This window comes from Thermobia domestica, unplaced genomic scaffold (assembly GCF_964235325.1).
Source record: "Thermobia domestica unplaced genomic scaffold, izTheDome1.hap1.1 HAP1_SCAFFOLD_269, whole genome shotgun sequence".
NCBI classification, from domain to species: Eukaryota; Metazoa; Arthropoda; class Insecta; order Zygentoma; family Lepismatidae; genus Thermobia; species Thermobia domestica.
In genome coordinates, this window is record NW_027655984.1 from 93,307 (window position 1) to 104,208 (window position 10,902).

The 10,902-nt window shown below is 33.0% G+C and overlaps 1 protein-coding gene across 4 annotated transcripts in view; it reads left to right on the forward strand.

The window, feature by feature from the left end:
- Positions 1-8,826, forward strand: part of LOC145676649 (uncharacterized) — a 100,180-nt gene extending 91,354 nt beyond the window's left edge. Inside the window, exons 5-6 of one of the 4 annotated variants that reach the window (XM_081747492.1) lie at positions 3,796-3,884; positions 6,311-6,554. In XM_081747492.1, coding sequence (XP_081603618.1) covers positions 3,796-3,884; positions 6,311-6,411 — 190 coding nt within the window. In that variant the 3' untranslated portion in view covers positions 6,412-6,554. Of the gene's footprint in view, positions 1-3,795; positions 3,885-6,310 lie in introns of those variants that run through there. The other 3 variants (XR_014129422.1, XR_014129421.1, XM_081747491.1) reach the window with 3 other exon arrangements.
- The last annotated feature ends 2,076 nt before the right edge of the window (positions 8,827-10,902 follow it).

Here is a 10,902-nt window from a genome sequence, read left to right on the forward strand (position 1 = left end):
AACACGATATTCACCGTAGCAACTAAGACCGATTCGATCAATGGACACGTTCTTCGTAATAGGGACTGGGTTCCAAAATAATTAACCAATACACGTCGAGAAGAAAAAAAAGAAAACAACATGTTTCATCTTGTTTCTGTAGCTGGTAGCTGTCCAAGAACATGAACATGTGTATACCAGCTTAGCAACTAAGCACCCAGCGCCCAGGGAACGTCCCCATGGGAAATTTACCCACGTCCATCCCAAGTAAAGTTCTACTTCGGGTTTCAACGTCTGCACCAATTATAGTTTATACGGATGAATGTGCAAGCGCTTACGTAACACCTTGCTAACTGTACTTCTTGGGGTTTGTAGTTCTTAGCTAGCTCTGCGCACAGATTTCTTGGGGTTCCGCACAAAGGTTTATCTCACGCGATTAACAACTTGTTTCGTCACTGGTGGTCGGCCGGAATTCCCTTTTCATTTGTCATACATGTCTTCTTCAAGGAAATCGTTGTATACTCCTGCTCACATAAACTTGGAAACTCGTTCAGAGTGAGTCATTATCACCTGCTGTCTTTCGACAAAACGGATGCCAGAAAAGAAATCAAGTCTCTTACGTTGAGATTCTCAACTTTCACTCACTTTCTTGGAGAAACGTAATGAAAATTGAACTACTCAAGAAAATTAAGTGGGGCTTAAGTGAGAAAATTAAATTTAATATATATAAAACTATATTATATAACTAAAGAGGTAATGGTAGGGTTTCTCCTTCTGGGTCAGTAATGCCCAACGTTCAATCTATCGGTCCACTTGAGCAGTTGGGCGTCATTTTGCGGTCCACAATGCAACACAGTAAAGTACTGTTCTTTAAAATTCCATTTTTGTAAACTTGTTAATGTTTCAAAAACGTTAGATACCAAACACAAGTTCTGTAGCTGTAAATATATAGTTGTTAATGTGAATTTAAAATTTCACTCTAGCATTTATATGAAAAAGTAGCAATCCCTGTTAACAGTGCTTTCTTAGAGTAATGGTTTAAACATCGGCTTCGCATGTGGGGTTTTTAGTTTGATTCTCGTTGAGTTAGTTAAGGAAATTTTTATCATTTACAGTATTGATACTTCTGATAGATAAAAACATGAGAAATGTTCAATTTCTCTCGACCTTCGAGTTGAGATGGCTTTCTTCACAGGAGAAATACAAACAACATGTCTACAAAATGACATCTGTATGAACCTTTATTCGTACTGTCTGAGAATGTAACGTGTTTAGCAAACAACCGATGGCTTATCCTTAATATTGGTCAAAAACAAACATAATATTGTGACTGATCAAAAACAAACGTTATTTATTCTAGCAATTGAGGAATTGTTGTTAATTTTCTACTTGTTCTGCTATTACTGTTATTGCTAGAAATAATATTTTAGTTCGTCTTCTCCAACATTTCCATATATCCGCTTAACCAAAATTTGTAAATCCGAACAATTCTTTACTATTTCTTACTATCTATATTTTGTTAAAATATCAATAGAACAGATAAATAATCTAAATTCTTTTATCCAAAGAAAGGGCGTTACTATGTGTCATGATAGGGACACAACAAATCCTACTTAGTTTCTGTTAAGGCATCAAAGCTTTCGATCTTCATATCGTCCACGAGCTGGCACCTTCTTCCCCTCTTTCTCTTATAAGGGAATTCATGATTAGGCAGTGTCTAAATCATTTTTTTTTCCTTTTTAGTATCAACTGCAGCATTCGTCTTTCTTCATTCATTCTTCTCAGAACTTCTTTTTCATATTTTCTCTTTCCAGTTGATTTTTCCATCCTTTTCCATATCTACATCTCGAAAATTGTAATAGATATAACTGTAGGAAAACGTGTGTGAAATTAGATTGATGTATGAATGACTGAGTATTACAGAGCCCGTTCTTTAGTCTCTTTTTCGAGAGGTGCAATTTATTAAATATGTCGCAATAACTGTTTATTTCATGAATGATGAAAATTGTATTTACAATAGCGAATGAACATTTTGCTGTGGGACGCGTTTCCCCCTATTAATTCTCACCCTGCCCTGCAACAAGCTATTTTAAAATGAGTCTACCTGACTCGTATATCATACAATATTTACAACTGAACAAAAAAGTGAATTTTATTGTTCCGTTCCTTAACACATAACCACCCGAGACAAGTAACATTTCGATTCCGGAAGGTTGCTTACTTGACTGGTTTAATAATATATATGCCCCACTTAATTTTCTAGAGTTCTTCAGTTTCCAATACTCTCAAAAGAGAGAGAGTGAAAGTTGAGAATCTCAACTTAAAAGACCTGGGATTTTTTCTGTCAGCCGTTTGTTTCGAAAAGACAGGAGCTGATAGTTACTGACTGAATATCGGATGATTAGTTTATATTGTTAACTGTTTTCTCAAACTTTCCATTTACACGTTACTCCACAGCAGGAATCTATTCTGATGTGTGGAAATTTCAAACCCCTTTTCGTTAGCAAATTACCAAATATTTTAGCAATACGTATCGGATGATTATTTACGAGAAAGCAAAAAGGATATGCAAATTATTCATAAAGCTGGAAGCAAACTCTTTGTTGTATAGTAACGGAAGGATAACTATATTCGTGGTAGAAAGAAAAAATAAAGTTATCTTCATTGCAGTAAGTTAACTTTTATCTAATATATATATATATAATTTGTTAGTACTGTATGATTAATTTATCAAATATATTTGCTATAGAAATGTATTTTATCAGATACAAAATTAGTTCGATGTATAAGTTTCTAATTACATGGTTATTTACATGTATTTCAGTCTAAATTCACATACAAGTGTCACTGATTAGTGTAGAGATTTTAAACTGAGAAGACTTATAAGTATTTCTTTTGGAACTAAACAAAAGCGGTAAACAACAGCCAAATCATTAAATTTAACATTTACATATGTAACAAATATTACACTTTTAATTATTTCATCACATCTTCGTTTTTAAATTAAAATTAACAAGACATCTAAAATTGAGTTCCGAAGCCTTAATATTACAATTTCAGAAGTTCTTTATGAAGACTCAATGCCTCCCCACGGTCGGCTACCGGCGGTACATTCACGTCTTTTAGTTTAGTGCTTATATAAAGAATGGAAGGGAAATGCCTTTCCCTGTTTATAGATCTGCGGAAATTATGATGGATATAGAGTCACTTTTTTGGACATAGTCTCTGAACGAGTTTCCAAGTTTATGTGGACAGACGCATACCACTTCAAAACTGACGTTTCCGACGGTGATTTCACATGAGATGTGCGCCTGAACGCACGTTGCACAGACACAACACTCTTTATTGAGTGAAATTCCAAGACGCACCAGTTGCGTTGCTGTTCGTCGAGGGCCATCTTGAATTAACTGCCCTCTAACACAGTGAACAAGGAGTGAATGTTAAAACTTGGAGAGAAGAAACAAAAATTTAATGCATTTCCTGACATGTACAAAGATATTGCAAACAGTTTTAATTTTAATTGAAATCACAGAATGATATTGTGGGCTCGCTGTATGTTGGATGAGAAATGAAATGTTATATTACTTTATCGTATATTATGTTGTAAACTGAATGTAGAAATTGCAATTTGGCAAGGTTATAGGCAGTAATGAAAAATTTGTAAATAGTACCGTCATGCTGTTGAACGGTAAAATAACAAATATTATGTTCATAGTTACATGTTGAGTTCAATCAACGTATTGCAAATTTTCTGCTTGCTCTTTTGAACAAGAATAGGAGAGATGATAGTGAACAAAATTGAATTTGGTATTTCAGCCGATTTGTTTCATGGCCTATACGCGGTAAAAAAGATGGTTTTGATGTCTGTCTGTTCGCCAATCATCTATATTTCTGCCCATCCTTTGGTAAGTTAACATTCCTAGATGACCAATTTGTAAGACCTTCATGAGACTCATAGAGTAGTTTTTCCACTTTCATCTCTTTCTTCAAGAATGAGGGTAATACACTGAAAACTGATAATTGAAATTCTGTTTATTCCAAAACAACTTCAATAATTTTATTTATATTTAAAAATGAATCATTTATATTGTTAATGGGTCAATCCATGCAAAGTGATCGAGAAAAAAGAAAAATTGCCGCTCGACGTTTTCAATAAAATCAATTTTTATTCATGAATCATATATCATGGTACTTCAAAACCACAAAAATTATTTTTTACAACATTCCATGGCGACGCAACGGCTGCCGCCATTTTACTTTATTCGATTTTAGTCGTCTACGTTGTTTTCAATATCTCAGCATGTATTTGTCCTACCAAATTGAAAATCGCTGGACGTCTTCACCTCGTGCAGAGCTAAAACTTTGATCTCTTAACATCTTTGCCTTAAAACCACTTGAAGGGGGTGAAATCAGGGTCTACAGTAGCAACAGTTTTGGACATTGAAAACATTTGGGAAGAGAAAACAACTGATGTAGAGGTCTGAACTTGTGTGTGCTAGTAGTACGGGGTCATAAGTTAATACAGGAAAAAGTAGACCTGTAGTTGCTCCCAAAGGCCTGAAAGAAATCGTAAAGTTCGAGAATTATCCCAATATGGTATGGTTCACTGTCCAATATCTCCAATGGGCCTGGATAAAAAAATCTGAAATTTTGGGAATTGTTAGTCCTTGGGGATAGTTAACCACTCATCGTATTTTTTTTTTACTTCACAACAACAAATTTCTAGTTGTTGAATTTATGAAAAAACACCTCCTAGAGTATATCATTCCTTAATATTTTGAACCCCTTCAGCTCAAAAACACAAAACGCGCTTAGTTGTGTTATGATGTACTAAAAGACTAACTATTCCCAAAATTTTATTTTTTTTTATTCAGGTCCATTGGAGATAGTGAACAGTGAAACATACCAAATCGGCATAATTCCCCAACTTTACGATTTTTTCAGCCTTTGGGAGCAGCTACAGGTCTGTAATTTTTTGTGTATTAACTTATGACCCCGGACTACAAGCACACACAAATGCAGACTTCTACATCAGTTGTTTCCTCTTTCCAAACATGTCTTCCGTGTCCAAAAATGTTTCTACGATAGACCCTGATTTCACCCCCTTCAAGTGGTTTTAAGCAACGTCCATCAATTTTCAATTTAGTAGGACAAATACATGCTGAGATATTGAGAACAACGTAAACGCCTAAAATCGAAGAAACGCAAAATGGCGGCAGCCCCTGCTTCGCCATGGGATGTTGTAAAAAATAATTAATTGTAGTTTTGAAGTACCCTGATATAGGATAAACATTCATGAAAAAATTAGATATTTCGGAGATGGTCGAGCGGCACATGCTTGATCACTTAGAATCGATTGACTAGTATAACTGATATTGAAATTAGATTATCTATTTTCGTATATGATTTTTAATAGAAATTAGTAAATAGTGTAGATTTTTCAAATGTGTTTATGATTTCACAGATTTCATAGTTATTATGGTTATTAATGAAGTACAAAAATTCCTGCGTCGCCGTTTTATTCGAGGTAGGATTAGGCAAGATAAGAATCTCGCCTAAAATGGTGTACATTCTTATCATAGAAAAATATGTTGTTCAGAAGCCTTTACGAGACACGGGATTGAACCAGTTTAGTATCTAACTAAAGTACTGCGGTAACGAGAAACTGGAATAAATAAATAAATAAACTTAAGAGAAAAAAAACGGACTTAAAGAACGCACTAAAAAGCAGTATTTTTAAAAATATTAAACAGGGGGCTAGAAAGTAGGGAATAATTAAAACGCTAAAAAGCAAATAATAAAAAAACACATAAAAGCACAAATAATTCATTGCCATTATATATATATATATATATATATATATATATATATATATATATATATATATATATATATATATATAAATTGGAAGTCTCTGCCGAAGCAAACAAATTAATGGCTCCTGAAATCACCATGCAAACTAATCTCATATTAGCCATAAATTTGTTTGCTTGCTTTCGACACTTTTTTATGGATAATGGTAATGAATTGTTTTGTGCTTTTAAGTGTTTTAAGTGTTTTAATATTATCTTGTTTTTTGCTTTTTGGAGTCTGTTAATACTGTCTTCTAAAAGAATTTTTATAACCATATCTCTTTCTTCAATGATTCCCCAAAACAATGGATCCCCAATGAAAAAAGGTGAAGAGATGAGTCATCACGAATGAAAGGTTTTAATACGTACTACATTTAGTAAAGAAAACACTTTGTATATATAATCTTCTCTTTCTACAAAATAAAATGTAATTTTAAAACTATAGTATCATGTATTATTTAGTGTATATTATTTTTCAGAATTGAAGCCAAACTTCCAGAAATATGTTCCTGGAGAGAAGGTTGTACTGAATGTGGAGAGAAGTTTCAAGAACTTAGATATTGGAGGAAGCATATGTTGAAGAAGCATAATATGGAGGGATTTAAATGTCCACATTGTCCTAAGAGTTTCTCTGAAAGTTATCTTTTGAATCGACATTTGATTGTACATTCAGATTCACGTACCAGAGATTTTGCTTGCAGAATATGTGACAAATCATTTTTGTCGGAAAATATCCTAGATAGTCATATTCGGTATGTTCATAAAAAAGACGAAAACAGTGTGAAATGTGAAGTGTGTAATATGAAGATATTAAGGAACAAATTGAAACACCATATGGAAGAACATGAAGGAATTGCAAAGTATAGTTGTCCTAAATGTGACAGAAAGTTCGCTTCAGGTAGAAAATTGGCTGATCATAAAGTCCTTCACAACCAAAGTTTCTTTTCTTGCGAAGTTTGTGGAAAAGACGTGAGAACACGATTCTTTTCACAACATATGAAGAACCACACTAAATCAAAAGAAAGCAAAGAATGTGAAGTTTGTGGTGCAAAGCTGTCTAGTATTAATACTCTTAAACTTCATATGACAACCCACACAGGTGAGCAGCCATTTGTATGTGAGATTTGTGGTCGAAAATTTGCTCGTGACTACAATTTGACAACACACCTAAAACTGCACAGAGGAGTTCGTAAAATTGTGTGTGCTTTATGTGGAAAGAGATTTGCTCAGAAGTGGAATTTGCGGACGCATATGAGGTCATGTCAGAAGAATTCTTATGTAGCTGTAACGTAATGATATACCTAAGCGCTCTGGTAATCATGTTCGCGTTGAAACATAATAATTGTAAGATGTGATATGTATTTTCTTACATTTACTAGTAATAGTTATGTGCAAATCCATTCTATAGAAAATTTAAAGAAGATTAATTTTATACTTTCGATTGTAATTCGCTGCTTCTTTTCTAAATAATTATTATAATAATAATGTATGAATTTACCAGTAAACAATACAGATTCAAATAAATGAACATTTGCATTAATAAATTTAGAAAGGAATATACTTACATATTGTATTTGCTCTAGTGTTGAACCATGTTCCTAGCAAGTAAGTCAGAGTACTAATAAATAACATAAAATCGTTGCGAATGGAATTTAGAGTGTGAGAGCCCAGAATCTGTGTGTACGGCCTATCATGCCAGCTCATTAATATAAGGTTCCTGGTTTCCATCCCAATCAACCACATATCCGCCAATCAGCCACATCATTATAGTATTTTTGATCATATTTTTAGAAATCCAGTTTTACTATCATACAGATGATGGAACCCATTTTAAATACAACAACATGGAGTTGTAATAAGTAGAAGTACCCCACTTTTATGGCCATTTCACAGTGTTGCCTGTAATGAGAATAATTACAGTGATTCTTTTCTCCCCTAAATAGGTATTTTTTATTTTTTAAGGGATTTTTAGTGATTTTTGCAGTGTTGCAGCGAAAAGTAACTATATTTTTGATAATTTTTGTATGTAATGTAATTATTGTTCCCTTTTATGACTTATTTTAAGTACACTTTAATTAGTTTTTAATTAATAGTTTGCTATTATCCTGGATTGATAACGTTTGTTAGACGGTGCCGCTGGCGCCATTAGTGTTTGGTTGTGCCGCGCGCTTTGTATATCTTATCACGTATGATTGACCTTTCCGCTGTTGCCCTTACCGTCGCGACTTCCCTTTATATTTTTCACAACTCGCTTTGTATATCTTATCACGTATGGGTGATCTTTCCGCTGGCGCCCTTACTGTCTGGTTATGCTGTGACTTTGCTTTATACTTTTATCGCTTGCGTTGTATATATTATCACATATGTGAGACCTAACCGCTTGTGCCAATATTTCAAGGTCACTCTTGACTTTTTTTTATACTTTACCGCCTGCTTTGTATATTGTTACCCGCTAGTCGCGCAGCAGCAGACGCTAATGGTATTTTCCTTTATAAATACCGGCACACTTTGTATGTTTATCCAGTACTTTAACTTAAGTAAGAAGACAAAGTTCACTTACCTTTGATGACACGCCCGCTATTTAGCTGGCTATTTCCTGGTTGCGGTTGGTGGTTCATTGATGTTGACAATCTTCTTTATGACGTAGAAGAACTTGTTGCGCGAACCGAAAGCAAACAAATATTGCGATACCGCAGTTGTAGTTTCCGGTTTTAGGGTATATTTATAACCTCGGTTGACTATTTGATTTAGGTTATTATTGAATTTAATAAAATAATAATTAATTGGGTGAATATATAAATTTGATATTGTAACTTTATGAAAAATCTAATTATTGTGCACTTATGTATTGAAGAAATTTTTAAAAAGTACGAAAACTATACATTATTGCAATATGTAGCCGGATATTTCTATGTTACGTGTTAGACATATGGATATTATCTGAAACTAAATATGTTTATAAACTCGCGTTGCATGCTGGTAATTGTTTACCACTCTTTTCCGAAACTTTGGCTTATTTGATACTGATTGCGCGCACCATTTGATTGAAGGATATTTGCGCATCCTTACATGCTTGAACTATGTTCTTTATACGTAACACTTTTTATTGTTAATACAGCTTGAATTGGAATTTTCATTTATTATTATTATTATTATTATTATTATTATTAGAATCATGAAAATAAGTATTATCCTACGTAAATAGAATTGGAACTTGGGCTCTTTGAATTAACACTTCGTTATGTCAGGATATATATGACTGGAAGAGAGTTAGTGTCTGTATGTTGCAGGAAATTATTATAAGCATGTGATTGCGTTTTTAGTATATGAAATTGGATATAGAAATAACAGTACATAACATGTAGATGCGATCGTTTTTATTGCATCCTCCTATTATTTAAATGTGAAATTACACGTTACAATTATTTGATATGTATAATACAGGTATTATTTTGTTACTAATTGCGGAGACGATATGATTATAGTTTACTTTTGGATTGTGATATTTAGATTTTAATGTTTAGTGTATGCATCCTACCAGTTATGTAATTGATAAGATCGAACAAACAATTTGAAAATGCGTAGAAGTCTTGTTTACCAACCTAATTTTGCGCTGTTTAGATTTTATATTGCATATGCATAAGAATAGACATTCCATATGGATTGTCAAGTCAAGCCTGAATTTTACTAATTAAACTATATTTACTACGTATGGCACTAATTTTACTAGAACTTTCATCGGTTTTAAGCTGTTTTGCTTCCATGAAATTAACATTAGCGGTTTGATTTACATTGGAGTTACTTGAATTATGCTTTGAAATTAGATTTTTTTTATAACGGGAAACTTTATAGTTGAATTTACTTAGAAATCCTGTTATAGCGTTTGAATGGTATATACGTTTATTGCATGATGGTTATTGTTCTTGTAGGTGAAATGAATATCTGTTTACTGAATGAAGATATGATTACAGAAATATTTGATTTTTGATAGTCTTATTAGGAATTGAACTACAATTTTATGCTCCAGAGATTACAATCGAACACTAAATAATTTTAAGTTTAACGTCCTACAGTTATGCGTGCTAGGGTAAAGGGCACGCTAATGATGAGAAATGAATGAAACGGTGGAATGAGAATGTAGGAGAAAACGGGAGAACCCCGAGAAAATTCCATATGTACGATGTTTGTCCATAACAAACATACATGGTCCAGAATTGAACCAAGGGTATTGACGATACTAACTACGAAGTGTGTTCACTATAAGTAAGAATAGAGGGTATTCCATTGTTTCAAGCGAATTTAATGCAAAACTGTTGATAATTGTAGGGGTAAAAGTTATTCACTTTATGTGATAGATAATGTTGCAGAACTATTTATATATTATGTGGACTTAAGACTTACAATGAATACAGTACCGAGACTATTGATTTAGCCGAATATCTTAGTTGATGCCTTTTATAGGGAGTTTTTAGTTTAAGCTTGCTGAGGAATGTATTATTATACTTTGAAGTAAATATACTACAGATATTGAATCTTCCACTCACAAGTGGACTTGATTCACAAGCCTTTTGGTTATCACTTGGATGTGCTAGCTGATTATTTATTTTTTATGCTGCACAACAATATTTAATGTGTATGCTTTATTTGACTCAATTTATATACATTTAAATCACTGACAGAATTATTATAGGTAAAAATTGTTTTTTGTTTCGAAATTTTATGTTGTGTCTTGATTGTTCACCGTAAAAATATTTTTATGGAGTATATGTGAATTTGATTATATCTAAGACTAGAATATATTGTTATTGTCAGAGTATTTGACATAGGTTTAATTGAAGTTGGGAATCAGAGATCCACAAATTGACATGTGATGCATATATGGCACATTGATATTTAGTATAGTGTAGATATATTTAAATTTACAATGCACGATAATATTAAAATTTGACATAACTTGTATTGTGGTAAAAGATTACCCTACAGAACCATCATATGAAGATTTGACTGATTACACTTTGTATTTTGCTGAACTAGGTCCTTTAGGAGATTAGTTTTGTATAGAGATACAGAT